The 15,460-nt window shown below is 33.4% G+C and overlaps 1 protein-coding gene across 4 annotated transcripts in view; it reads left to right on the top strand.

Moving 5' to 3' along the window:
- SDK1 (sidekick cell adhesion molecule 1) overlaps positions 1-15,460 on the top strand; it is a 1,196,729-nt gene that overhangs the window by 893,926 nt on the left and 287,343 nt on the right. For all 4 annotated transcript variants that reach the window (XM_031949904.1, XM_031949968.1, XM_031949836.1 and 1 more), the window contains 2 exons: positions 8,264-8,411; positions 9,432-9,572. In XM_031949904.1, coding sequence (XP_031805764.1) covers positions 8,264-8,411; positions 9,432-9,572 — 289 coding nt within the window. The remainder of the gene's footprint in view (positions 1-8,263; positions 8,412-9,431; positions 9,573-15,460) is intronic.

The following is a 15,460-nucleotide window of genomic DNA, read 5'->3' as shown; positions in this document are numbered from 1 at the left end:
AGGGGTTATTTTTAGTGTCTTACTCTTTTTCTTGATTAAGTTGTTCTAGATAGCTGATTAAGTAAACTGTCATTTAAATCTTAAAAAGTTTTTTTTATGTATATATACAGGTATATACATATATATGTATATACACACACATACATGTAATATGCATTAGAAAACACCAAGATCTCTAGTTATTGAACTTTGGGTCTTCACAGTCCCAAAAAAGTAAGACAATTAGGCTGAAAAAATGAGTGAAGAAAATATTTATGTCTTCCAACATAATAGAGCATGTTCTCATTTCCTACTTATCTTAAAGGGACCATAAGAAAAATAAATTCCTATATCATGTTAGTTAATAACAGGTAAATAAGGAAACATTCAGATAAGAGTTTACCTTTTCCTTTGAAATGACCCATAAAAAACGTATAGCCTAGCATATCTCTAGTATATGATTATGAATCCTTTGATTCTGTTTTCTGGTAGTGTTGAATAGGTTCCCTCCTAAAAGGAATTGTTTCCTAATGATACATAGAAGCTTCCCAGTAAGAGAGGCAATAATATATGTTCATATTGCCAAAATGTGACTTCTGGCAAGTTTACTGTGTGAACTTGAAAAGTGCATAGTTATTTTGGTGATTTTGGCCAACTGGCCCATTCAGGAAAATATTGTGGAATGAGGTTCCCACTAGATAGGGAAAGAAGCCCTGAAGTAAGGGTCTTCATATATGGCTCATTTCATATTTTAGAGATCATCTGATCCAACCCTTTCCCTTGCCAGATGAGGGAACTGACTCCCAGAGAAGTTGTAATTGGTCCAAATTACACTGGTAACAGGGCAAAGATGGGATTTGAATGAAGATCTTTTAACTTGCAATCCAGTGTCCTTTCCACTGTGACATTGCTTCTTTGTAAAAAGCAATGGACTGCATGATTTCTTTCAGTTCTAATAGTCTATGACTAAGATTTTATCTACCAATTAATGATACAGTACAGTTGGACTTGGCTTCCACCTTATATTTATGATCACTTAGGGATTGTTTTATACTTTAATAATTTTTTTCTTAAATTTTCTTTCCAAATTTGATAAGTACCAGTAAACACAAACATTTCCATATATAAAGAACAGAAAAAGAAAATTATATATGAAATTGCAAATCTCTATCATACACATCTTGAGTTTTTAAAAGTATATATTAAGTTCATTGTTATAAGCCATTCTGCTTATCTTTGTTTTCCTTCTTTTCTTTTCTATGAATTTAAAAAGGGACAGCTATATGGCAAAATGGATAGAGCCCTGGACCTAGAGTCAGGAAGACTGATCTTCCTGAGTTCAAATCTGATCTCAGTTACTAGTTGTGTGATAATGGACAAGTGACTTACTCCTATTTATCTCAATTTCTTCTGTAAAATGAACTAGAGAGAAAGAAAAGACAAACAATTCCAGCATCTTTGCCAAGAAGACCCCAAATGGGGTCATGAAGAATTGGACACAACTGAAAAACAATTGAAAAAAATTTAGAAATGCTTTGGCAATATCCTTTTATTTCCTCCTTTCCCCTTGCCAAACACCCTAAGCACATTTTTAAAAATTGTAACAGCTAAGCAGAGTCAAGTAATATAAACCTATAGATTGGCAGTGGATGAAAATATCCATCTTATTTAAGCATACTTAATGCTCATCTAGATTTATAGCTGTTTATTTTATCAATTTGGGTTCTTAAATCTATTGTAATAGTTTTTCTTCATAATGTTATCAATATTACATAGACCACTATCTGGATTCTTCTTCACTCTACATCAGTTCAGAGAAGTCTTCTCATGTTTCTCTGAAATTATCCCTTTATCATCTAAGCTGCAATAATATTTCATTATACTCATATACTATAATTTTTTTCAGTCATTCCCCAGTTAATAGGTAACTCCCTTAGTTACTAGTTCTGTCTTACAATAAAAAATACTAAGATAAATAGAGATGTAGACATAAACATTTCACATATGGATTCTTTCCCTCGATTTTACAATTCCAAATTATTTCCTGGAATTGCTAAGCCAATGCTATAGCTCTATCACCTGTGCAGTAGTATGCACATATGGTAGTTTAGGAACACCAAATACTGGTGCATGCAGAAATATACTGGCAGTGACACTCTGAATATAATACAAATCTAGGATCTTATAGTCACATGAATAATTGCAATCACCTGAGGCCAGGTGATGAGTACAGATTTTGATCTTCTTTTTGATTGGTTTTGAAAGGTTTCCCTCCAAAGGGAGGTGTTCTTGTAAAATGTATACATTGAATCACTGGTCTACAAATAGAGCTACCAGCATAAACTTTTTTGGTGTGAGCAGAGGTTGGTATATTTGTGTTGATATATGTATATCTCAATAAATTAATTTACTATATTATACTGAGCATGTTGACAGATATCTTTTTTAGATGTTCTCAATCACATTGGTATTAGAAGCTGCTCTTTAATTTAACAGAACAGTATACTCTTTCTACTAAAAGAGAGCTCAGATGTCATCTCCCTTTACTTCTTTCCAAAAGCATTAATGCTTTTTGCAATATCCCAAATAAATTATCTCAGCCTCTGCTCAGATACCTCCAATCATGGAGAATTTATTGTCTCCCGAAACTACAAATGCTACTTGTGCTACTCTAATTACTGGAATATTCTTTCTTATGTAGGAGCCAAAATCTGCCTCTATCCATCAGTCCTATTTTGACCTCTTAGAGTCAAGCAAAATAAGACTATTTCTTCTCCCCTGGAGATAATTTCACTCAATTCTCTTATTTTATAGATTAGGAAAATGAAACTCAGACATATGAAATGACATCCATTGTCTCATAGGTAGTAAATAGGAGAGCTAGTTTTTGAACCTAGATTATGTGATTCCATATTCAGTGATTTCCTCCATGATTAGCATACTTTTTCCCACATGAACTAATTTCTAACCACATCCCATTCCATATTATCACAGTTGATTTTTGAGCTTGAATGTAAGACTTAGCCAATTATCAGTATTAATGTTGACTTTATTACATAAAGCCCCTTGTTTCAATTTATTAGTCTTTTCAAAACTTAATTCTACCATCCTATTTATTAACTATCATTTCTAGCCAAATGCCATTTACAATCTGATAAGCATTCATGCTACTTCTGTCTTGATCAAAGACTGCTTAAAATGTTGAACTGAAACCAGTCAGCGGACAAAATTTTATGACATTCCAATTGAGGATTCCTTTGAGGCTGACATAAATTCATCAATACATCTAATCTAATACTCTTTTGTTCTGTGTATTTAATTCCTTCTAAAACTTTGTTAAAGTTATGCTAAAATTCTAGTATGACAAAGGAGATAAAGTTAATCTGGCATAACTTGAGTTTAATTTAATGTTTACTCATAATAGTTCTCTCTTCCCAATGTAAGTACTCACAAACACTTTAAAAACATTCATTTCAGAATTTTCTCTAAAAATTTATATTATTGTCATTGATGTAAAGGTTGAACAATATTCCTTTCCCTCTTTTATTTTTGAAAATTAGAGCAATATTTATACATCTTTCATTATCATTATTCCTCAAATATAACTGAGAAGTATCAAGTAAGAGCATTTTCAGAATCTTTCAGCATCCAGTAAGGTTTGGTTCAGGTAACTTGAGTTCACTTAAAAGACAGACACCTTGCCCATTATTTCTATCTTTTCACCTTGTATCTCAATTATATTCTTTGAAATTTGAGATCTTTCTTCTTTATCACAAAACAGAAGCCAAACAAAAGTGACGTTTATTCTCTTTATTGTCACCATCCCATTTACCTCAGAATTGGGCCTATACCTTCCTTAGTATTCCTGCCTTCAATATAGTTTTTAAAAGTCAATTTTGTTATCCTTAATAATATACTCACTCAATTCATTCTTAGCCTTTAGTTTTCCTGAGAATATATTTACTAACTGTAACTATTTGTTTGCTTTTTATATGTTTAGCTTCAATCTTTTATACATATCTTTTAAAAATAAAATACATACTGATTTAGTCTTCTGAGTAGAACCTTTTCTTGACACATTAAGTTGGACTTTTTCAGGAAACATTGTTGAAGGACTTCACTATTGTACAGAAATGACATAGTTCTGCAACAAATGTAATAATATCTTCAATGTACGGTTAATTATATTTGTGAAATGTAACTTCAAATAATGACTAATTGTGTTAATAAATATACTTTCATACTTACTCATATTAAGACATTTAAAATTCTGAACTGGAACTAACCAGTCAACAGATTTATGGCATTTCAGTTGAGGATTCCTTTGAGATTGACATAAATTCATTATAGAAATTCATATATATATATATATATATATATATATATATATATACACATTATTTGTATGTGTATATGTTTATACTATACAAGTTCATCAAATATTTTAGTCTTAGGTGAATCTGGAGTAAGGAGTGACTTTATCCTAGTATACACTAGAATTTTAAGTATACATTTTCTGGATGTTATCCAACATGCCACTTTTTGCCCTGCTGCAGTCTTTGGCAATATGTTGCAGTTATTGGCATCTTGCACATGTTTCCCCATTGTCACCTTTGGCATCTTTGACTCTTCACCACCATACAACATTACTAGAAGAATACTGGTCTTGAAAACAGTATGTAAGGGTACTACTTGAGATAGTTAAAGTACTACTCTTCCCAAAAAGATTCTAGACCACTCTCTTCTTTCTGTTCATTTTGAAGACTAGTATAATATCCATCTTTAGTGCCCATCATAGATTTATGTGCTAGATTTACTGATTCAGTAAACTAGCTATGCAATTATGTATTATAATCTGGACAATAGGCATTTCTATCCATTTATTTTTCCAAATAGATTGTTAGGCTGATCTCGTTGTGTAATCATTTATCTCTTTGAAGAGACTATGTAATGTTCTGAGGTTATATAAGATCAGCACTATGTTATCACCAAACAGGAGTTATCTGAAGGACTCTCCATTTATGAGAAAGAATTCATTCATTTGGACTCTAACACTTTTGGAAAATGCATGTCCCCCTGCTTGATGCCCACCTTGTGAATAAGAAGAGGATTATTAAACAAAGTTATCTCAGTGGTTACATTTGTCAAGCATGGAAGATTCTTTGTTGGAGGGGACTCTTTGAGGCTGAATTTTATTCTAAGGAATGAAATGCTTTTTGGTAGTCAATAAACACAGTGGGAATTTGTATTCATTCATTTCTCACTTCACTATGGGACTATAATAAATATGTAGTCTTCTGTAGAAAATAATCTGTAAAAGATTATGTGTTAATAAAGCATTGTTGGTAGACTTGTGAACTGATCCAACTATTCCGGAGAGTAATTTAGAACTACACATAAGAGTTTATAAAACTTCATACATTTTGATTTGACAATACCACTACTAAGGTTATATTCCAAAGATATTTTTAAAGGGAAAAGAACCTATTTGTAGAAAAATACTTATAGCAGCTCTTTTTTTGTAACAACAAAGAATTAGAAATTAAAGGGGATGTCATCCATTGGGGAATGGTTGAAAAAGTTGTGATGCATGATTGTAATGGAATACTATTATGTTAAAAGAAATAACAAGCAGGATGATTTCAGAAAAAAAAAAACCTAGAAACTCTTACATGAACTGATGCAAAGTGAAGTAACCAGAATGAGGAGAATGTTGTATACAGTAACAACAATATTGTTTGGCACCCAACACTGAATAACAACTCTTCTTGACAATATAATAATCCAAAACAATTCCAAAGGACTCAAGATAAAAAATCTATCCCCCTCCAGAGAAAGAATTGATAAAATCCAGCATTCCATTTTTCATTTAATTTTGTCATGTTTTTTCCCCTTTAGGTCTGTATATTCTTTCACAACATGACATATATGAAAACACATTTGGCACGATTGCACATGTATAAATTATATCAAACTGCTTACCATCTTCAGAAAAGGGGAAGTAAGAAAGGGATTTGTAACACAATTTGTAATTTGTAACTCAAACAAAATTTTTAATGAATGTTAAGAATTATCTTTACATGTAATTTGGGAAAAGTAAAATATTATTTATAATAAATATCCTTATATAAAAATTATATGTTCCAATATTTTCATAAGAGATACTGTTAGCATATGTATAGATTATTCTCATAGAGATGTGATTAAGATAAAAAAAGATATAACTTAGTAGGTATGAAATTGTCTTACCATTTTAAGGTAATTGCATCTGTTACCTTTTCTTTTGAAATCTTCTTTCTTTTTGCATATATAGGAATGTTTCAGTGCTTTCACTCCAGTATTTAGTTGATCTCATGCCACTCTTCATGGGTGGTCAGTTAAATAATAAATACAAGGAATAATAGATGGAAATATTGAAAATTACACTGTTATGCACAAAAATATGTAAAAAAAAATTTAAAAACTGGAGGAAGGCATCTAATGAGATGTATTTTGGTTTTATAAGTTCTATTAGAAAATTCAGGCAGGAATTTCACAGAATGAGAAAGAATGGATAGTTTACCATATGCACCAAATGGAGGGAGCATACTTATTGATAAAAACATATATCCATTAAAGTTTTAAAATAAGTTTTTGCCTCATAGACTGTCAGAAGCATTCATTCAGAACTGAATCTGAAGTCTGGGTTATAGGCTGATTTATGACAAATTCTATAGCACAATTGTTTTAAGCACAGATAAATCAGACAGATTCATAATGGCTAGGGGTAAGATTATAACGCTTGTTGTTGCCCAGTGTTGACTGGATCTCTTACATATTGACCTAATGGTTGTTGTTTTCCATGTACAGCTGAGGGACAAACAGGTTATCACATGATAGTCAGATGACTAGCACAAAACTATTTTGTTGTATATAATTTTGGGAACTCAAGAGAAATAAAGCTATTTAAAAGTCAAAGAAAATAAAAACTAACATCACACATGATGCTCCCTACCAATAGCATCTTCATCCAGTCTTCATCCAGTCAAAACTGGAAGACTCATAAGACCTAAACACAAAAGGCCAAATAGTATTGTATAGTCCAGTCAGTCCAGAACATTCTACTTCCAGAAGCCACTTTGGAATCAATTTACTTGGAAAAATTAAAGAAATAATGACTTTTGTAGCTTAATTGACATTGTGCCTCAGAGTAACTTAACTTCTTGTCTACAAATCTAGCTAGCAAATACTGAATTAGTGATTTATAGTGCTGTGTGAAGTTTAATAGAATTTTGCATTTAAAATGTCTCATTTTGATTTTTGAGCAGTGTGTGGCTCCATTTAGTTGACCTGTATGAGGCAGAAATGCATTTCTGATGAGCTCACAAGAATAGACATGTGAAAATCCTTGGTTAGATATTTAGTTTATTTTGAGAAGTGAGTGTGATTTTGAGTGTGGTTCACTAACATAACTGGGATTGTCTAAAAACTGAGCAAGTTTCTCAAATCATAACCACAGTATCATAATAAAAATACAATATCCCCTCCTGGTGACCACTGCACAAGCAAAGGGACTGTTTTTTACTATCTGAGAAAGATGGGAAAATAGATTTAGTTATCGCTCTATACGTTTTCCCCCTTTTTACTTCACTTTTAATTTAAAAATGAATGTCAAGCATCAAAGAAAATCAGAATGGAAAATGACAGTGGGAGCTTCAAGTTTTGCCAGATTTTGTTCATTCTAAGAAATAATTAAACTGAAAAGTATGCTTAAACTCTGACAAAACAAAGAGGGATGGAGAATCCACAGCAGAACCTTCTTCAGTCTTGCAATGAAGAAATGATTTGGCTGACAGAGTCACTCTTCCACACCTGCTTGAAAGCTGGATGGAAAGATATTTCAAACTATCTATGAAATTCATTACATCTCTTCAGCCAAAGCCACTCATGGGTGTGGTGCTATAATGGACTGCCAAACAGATGGGTTGTGAAATACACAGCCCATCTGTCTTTATCATGCTCATTTCCTCTTTTATTAAAATGTTAATGAATATAGTTTTTATTTATTATGCAGTGACATGTGCAGCATCCCTTTCTAGGAGACAAATAAGCAATCTGCCTAACCATGGGAGTTAAAAGGAAAGTTTTTTCTTGTTACATATTGGGAAAAAAGAGGGGAGTTTAAAATATTATAGTTGAATTAAAATTAGTTTTGTGTTACTGAAAGTTCTCTTGCTCATTAGTTAATTGTTGACTTACATATTCTTTGGGGGGGGTTTGTTTGTTTCTTTGGTCAATTTACTAGATTCTCCATGGAAAGTGCATTTATCTAATGTTGATCCAGAGATGACTAGTGTCTCTGTCAGTGGTCTCACCCCAGCTCGTACCTACCAGTTCAGAGTGTGTGCTGTCAATCAGGTGGGCAAGGGCCAACACAGTGCCGAAACAAGCAGGTATAGTATAAGTTAATCTCAACAATTCGAAGCTGATAGAGCTGAATTTTAAAGTGTTTTTAAAGAAATCCTACATTTAGCTTTAGAAAGGAAATGAAAATAATGGTGATAATCCTCCATATATTTTCTTTAAAAAAATGTGTAAAGGAAGCAGGGAGATGAGAATATAAGAATATAAATGGAAAATACATATGTATTTTAGATTTGCTTTAGATTTAACAGAAATAGCAACATTACCATTGTGCTATGTACTGTGAAGGAAATATTCCTGTTTTCCATTTCAGTAATCTGATTTAATCTGAATTTGATTCAGAAACCTGGTGACAACATAAAATTAAGAGCCTATTGGCCTTTAATATCCTTTAGCTATTCTATCAATGTAATGCAGAAAGAAGGCCAACATTTTCAGAAAGTCAACCATATTCAGGGTTTTACATGGGAGGCTTAGTGATTTCTGTTGTTTAAGTCACAGTGGTTAGCTCAAGAATGACCTTCACACTCACCCAACCCACTGGAAGGCCACTTTGAAAGTTCATTCAGATGAGACTTAAGAAAGATGGCTTCATCAAATTTCAAATGTACTCCCTAAAATCAGAGCTTTCAGTGTGCTTAAATTGCAGAGTAGTTGATAGTTAAATGGTTTTTTTCAAAATGTGGGAGTTTTCTATGAAAAATATTGAAAGAGTGAAAGAAAACAATTTAGAAGGAGTCACAGATTCTAGCCCTGTACTCCAGCTCATTCAGGCTTGTAATCTTTCTAAAGGACTGAGGGAGCCTGGATGTTTCAGATAGAATAAGGTTGCTTCAGCCGTCTTCCTTGTGCTTGCTTAACTGATTTTTGATTATGTTGATTTGTTGTAACCATCTCATGCATGTAGTCTCTGTTTGATCAGCATTGTGTTTTTCCCTTTCTTGTCACCTTTTAAAAGTAAGTACCATTCAGGAAAACATAGAATGAAAATGTGGATACTTTGTTTGCTTCCTGACAATTTTTTTCCCCTACTCTTCTTTTGTGTTTAGACTAATGTTACCTGAAGAACCTCCTAGTGCCCCCCCTAAAAACATAGTGGCTAGTGGGCGTACCAATCAATCCATCATGGTCCAGTGGCAGCCACCCCCTGAAACTGAACATAATGGCGTTCTCCATGGCTACATTCTCAGGTAAGTGGATTATAATTGGACTTTTGGGGAGAAGATTCAGTAGAACAGTGATTTCATTAATATGGGGAATTTCTAATGTATAAACTCTCTCTACCAATGCAGAATGGGACTTTTCAGTAATTTGTCATTTTAATGACATGAATTGTCTTTCACATAGCCAGTATTTGTCAGAAGCAGGATTTGAAGCTTGCTTTCTACACCATGCTGCCTCTTCTGATTGGATATATTACAATATTAAGATAAGAGAATCATCAACTAGGAAGTTACTTGTGCTTTGCAATATTTGAAGAGAACTGTACCAGATTTTGGCAGAGTTTCAATGAGGAAATCACCTTTTGTTTCCAAAGCTAGTGCAGAATTTAAAATTACTTTAAAGATGATAATTGCACTGTTTTGTTGAAGCAGAAATGAAGAAGCTTGAAAAATATTAAAGAGAAAAATGATATCTATTCTTATTGGTAATAGAGTTCCATATTTTATAAGATTTTATATTGGTTTTATTTGCCTTACTATAATATAAGTCTTACAAGGATATAATTACATATATAAGTGAATTCTAACTAGCTTCTCAGGTTTTATATATATATATATATATATATATATATATATATATATAAAACTTAAACAACAGAAATCACCAAGTCTCCCTTGGAAAACTCCGAATATGGTTGACTTTCTGAAAATGTTGGCCTTCTTTCTGCATTATGTTGATAGAATAGCGAAAGGGCATTAAAGGCCAATAGGCTCTTAATTTTATGTTGTCACCAGATTTCTGAATCAAATTTATTTTATTTTTATTCAGATATAGTGAATTCTAATTAGCTTCTCATATATATTATAGCCATACTAAAAACTGAATGGATGTCCATCAGTTGGAGAATGGTTGAATAAATTGTGGTATATGAAAATTATGGAAAATTACTGTTCTGTAAGAAATGACCAACAGGATGATTTCAGAAAGGCCTGGAGAGACTTACACGAACTGATGCTGAGTGAAATGAGCAGGACCAGGAGATCATTATATACTTCAACAACAATACTAGATGATGACCAGTTCTGATGGATCAGGCCATCCTCAACAACGAGATCAACCAAATCATTTCTAATGGAGCAGTAATGAACTGAACTAGCTATGCCCAGAAAAAGAACTCTGGGAGATGACTAAAAACCATTACATTGAATTCCCAATCCCTATATTTATGCACACCTGCATTTTTGATTTCCTTCACAAGCTAATTGTACAATAATTCAGAGTCTGATTCTTTTTGTACAGCAAAATAATGTTTTGGTCATGTATACTTATTGTGTATCTAAGTTATATTTTAATATATTTAACATCTACTGGTCATCCTGCCATCTAGGGGAGGGGGTGGGGTGGGGTAAGAGGTGAAAAATTGGAACAAGAGGTTTGGCAATTGTTAATGCTGTAAAGTTACCCATGTATATATCCTGTAAATAAAAGGCTATTAAATATATATATATATATATATATATATATATTATAGCCATATATGTGAAACAGCACTTTAAAAAAATCATGAATTATCTTTAACTTATTAATTTACATTAATATAATTAATATATAATACCACATATTTCTTCTTGGGACTGCTGGATGTCCTTTAAATTATAAGATAGATCTCCTATGAGTTTGAGAGGATTTGTCATACCTACCTACAGATATAGAAATGGACAAATGAACACTGTGAAGCCTTTGATTTCTGAGAATCTCTCTTTTTATTCACTAAAAACAAGCCATATGAAAGTTCCAGAGTCTTGGAGAATGAGGCTAGCACAAGACAACCTTCCATTATGGCAGTGATAGTTGGTATTTGGTATTTGGATCTCCCTGCATCAATACTAATTTAGTTTCTATTACTTTCAGTCACTTAGCCTCCTGATCCTCTAAGAGACAGCTTTGGGCCTTCTGTATTAATTTGACAAAATTTTCTCAGTTCTCCATTCGTTCTTTGCTACAATTTAAACCTATTGCTTCTTGTTCTGTATGCTTTAGCTAATGAAAAAAATTGGTCCCTGTCTTCTTTTTACTAGCTTTTCACTTATTTGTCATGTCCAGTTGCCTTGGTCTATTTTAATAGATGGAGAAAGCATCCTTAAGCTGTAGTTGTCAGCTGTGGAAAAAAATAAAACCATCACAAAACTAGACTGAAGGTTCAATGATAAAATTTCTTTGATGATGCTTGGCTGTATCAGACATTGCACATTTCTATATATTGGTGGGATTACTGCTGTTAAAAGGCTTTTCCATAATGGTGTCATCAGAGTTGAATCCTGACATGCAATGTGCCCATGTTACTGGTGGCTTTATTCTAGAAAGTTTTAAAATGAGTATGCTCTGCACAAGGCAGAGACATGTCAAAGTTTATGGTAATTAAAAAAAATCCACACATAGATGAATCTCCTTGGAAGTGTTCCTGAATAATTCCACTATCACTGTATATTTGTTAAGCATGTAATACCTATAGGATAGCAGCAGGAGAGAAAAATAAAATAAAAATAAATACTTTGTCTTTGTTACACTGGCTATACTAAGTAGCTAGGCTTTGTGTGCAGCTGTAAAATATTTATAATAATGGTGAGGTGTCTCTTTGAGAGAAGCAATTGGGGTTATGTCCTTTAAAAAAAAATCCACTGTTTACTTCCTTGTAAAAGATCGCCATATGCTGGTTGCAAAGGTCTCCTGGGCAACATATCCCACCAGCAAGAATGTAATCATCCTGCCACTTCAGATATTAATTGTGACCTTTTCAGTCATCCTGTTAATATTAGACAAGCACCCTGAGCAATTGGTCAGCTTCTACCCGTCAATTGGGCCAGGGAGGAAATCAAGTCAGTTGCAAAGATTTTGATTCTGCACTTTGATGATATGCAATGAGCAATTATAGAAAGTAGACTGAGAGTAAGAAAGACATGTGTGATTCACCTTAAAACTCAAAGGATTCAATTGTGTTTTTATATTCCTCTCCAACAGTAAGAGCTAGAATTCTAGAAAGAGCCAACTTTACAATAAGTTGAGGAAGGTTTCTTGGCAAGTGAAATGAGCTTGTTTTAGGATTACTTGCTTAACATATATATATGTTAATGAAATTTGAATAGCTTTGAATATGAGCCAGTATATTACTTTTCCTTTATTTTCTTTTCAAAAGCTAACTTTGTCATAAAATCAGTTCCTTTTTATTCTTCTAAAAAGGTTACTTTTTTAAAAATTATTTCTTTTTTCAGTTAAATTTTATTTTTTGCATTAAAATATTATAAAAATCTCTATCTTTTCTGCAACTCCCTTTTTAATAATAAAACTGTGAAATCACAGATCTTTCACATATTTATATTTTTAAAGCATTTAGGTGGTAAATCAGCTAGATCTTTTTTAATTCTTTCTACCGTATGACCAAGCTATTATTGTATTAGCACCTCCTTCTACCTTTAGTCCATATGACCAAAGTACTATTAAATTAGCACCTCCTTTCACCCTTAGCCCATATCACCAAGCTATTATTATATTAGCACTTTAGTTTGAGGGTATGGAGGGAATACGATGAAACAAAGAAGTTCAAAATTCATCAAGAGGGCACTGAGGAGAGACACTTTGATTTTTGCTCATGTATGCTAGCACAGTGTCTACTACAATATTCTAAACTGGATTTGTGAGGAACTGCTAAATTATGCAGTTTCTCACCTTTATCTTTGAGTCTCTCTCTCTCTCTCTCTGTCTCCCTGTGTCTCTCTCTATCTCTGTCTCTGTCTCTCTGTGTCTGTCTGTCTGTCTGTCTCTCTCTCTCTCACACACATACACACACACACAAACCCATCATCCTTGCCCCAGGGTTATTCATCTAATATATGTCAGATGCAGGACTTTAAACCCAGCTTTCTAGCCACTGTCATGCTGCCTGTAACTTTGCAGGTGTTTACTAAAAGGCTTATGGAAGTGAGAAGAATTGAATTTTTACAAATTTACAGCACGAATTTTAACTCTTTGGGCATTTTAAGAGCATTTTTTTTCAAAAAGAGGAATCAAAAAACCACAGGTGAATGTGACCTTTGAAATTATCTTGTACATTATACATATAGGCCTTGAGCCCCAGAGACAGAAAGTGCCTATATGTCCAGGGCCACACATCAAGTAAGTGAGAGAACAGGAAATCAGACTGAGATGTCCTCACTCCCCAATCAATCTGTTTTCCAATTACTGCCATATTTTATTCTCTGCTATATGTTTTCTTGTTGTTCGTATTTTGATTTGTTGTTGTTGTTTTCTAATCCTGTCTCCAAGTACAAATGCCTTGACTAGGAGTTTAAGTGGAAATTTTAATGAATGGAATGTATTGGTAATCTGATTTACATATTTCCTTATTTATCTGTCATTTGAGCCACTTTATGCTAAAACACTTCCTCTCCTTCCTGCCCCCCCATTCTACCATAAAATTTAGACTTGTCAATATTGTTGACATGGACTTCAAACCCTCTTGGGAAGTTGCTCTGACTTTTTTTCAAATGGATCAACCCTTAGTCCAATGAAGGAATGTCATACTAGTGGATTTCAAAAACTGATGAAGTATGAAGCATAACTACAGGGCAACAAATTAAATAAAAATATTTTCTTTTTTGCCAGTCACAGAATAATAATGCTTCATTTGCAAGTCACTCCATTATTTGGTCTACTTATTTCTTCTCCATTGATTAGCATATTGTAAGCAGGCAATGTACAGCTTGTTTCCTTGAGGGCAAAAAAATCAAACAGACTCATTGAATCCTCATGCCATTGAAGAGCTGCTTGCCTTTTTTTTTTTTTTTTTTTTAATTGTATTTTGTCCTGGCAAACATTTCTCACAAAGTGTAAAGACTCCTTAACAAAAGGGATTGAAAGAATATCCCCAGATAAACCTGACTTTATAAGTCAACACCAGAATCTCATCTCTCTTCTTTCCTCTTCCAATTTTCATTTCCTTCCATTTCCAATCTTCAATTTCCTTGGGAAGATTGTCCATCAATTCTCTGCTCCTTTCTTAACTGCTTCTGACCATGAATCCTTATGATTTCCCTTCTCTCCTTATCTTCACGCACATACCAAGCCACATTCTCCAGCCACATAAGTAACTTTTTGGCTATAAATCAGGCATTTTTAGAAAACAGCAGTGAGGTTTTTAGAACATTAAGATATTACACAGTCAAGTTTGTTTCTTAGCTACAATTCAGGTGGCTTTTTTGTTATTGATTTTATTTCTGGTTTGTTATTTCATTGGAATGGGAAACTCCCTGGTGTGGAAGCTATCTCCATCAGTGCTGACCAGTAAATTCACATCTTAGAGAGCTGCCTGGTGCCCTGAGTGTTAAAGTAATCTGCCCGTGATCATAAACTAGTCTGAGTCAGAGGCAAGACTTCCTGACTTTAAGACTGGCCATTTATCCATTAAGCAATGCTGCCTTTCACTACAGGTGTGCCACTTTTGAACAATAGTCGTGCTTTTGAAAAGTTTTGTGTTGGTTAATTTTTATAAATCAAATCATAGTCTTGAGAAAAGCTAAAATAACAAAAATCAAATGTTGTTATTATGCAACTAGGTGGCACAATGGATTCATTGCTGGCCTGTCCTTGAGGAAGCCTCAGATGCTTTACCAGCTATGTGACCCTGAGCAAGTCACTTAACCCTGTTTGCCTCAGTTTCCTCATCTGTAAAATGAGTTGGAGAGAGTAATGGCAAACTACGCCAATACCTTTGTTAAGAAAACCCCAAATGGTACAACTATAAAACCCTTTGACCCAACAATGCCATTATCGGGTTTGTATCCCAAGGAAATCATAAGGGAGGGGAAAGGATCCACATGTGCAAAAATATTTGTAGCAGCTCTTTTTATGGTGGCAAAGA

The sequence above is a fragment of the Sarcophilus harrisii genome, chromosome 1 (assembly GCF_902635505.1).
Source record: "Sarcophilus harrisii chromosome 1, mSarHar1.11, whole genome shotgun sequence".
Lineage (NCBI taxonomy): Eukaryota > Metazoa > Chordata > Mammalia > Dasyuromorphia > Dasyuridae > Sarcophilus > Sarcophilus harrisii.
Note: the sequence above shows the minus strand (reverse complement) of the source record. Positions and strands in the feature narration are given on the sequence as shown.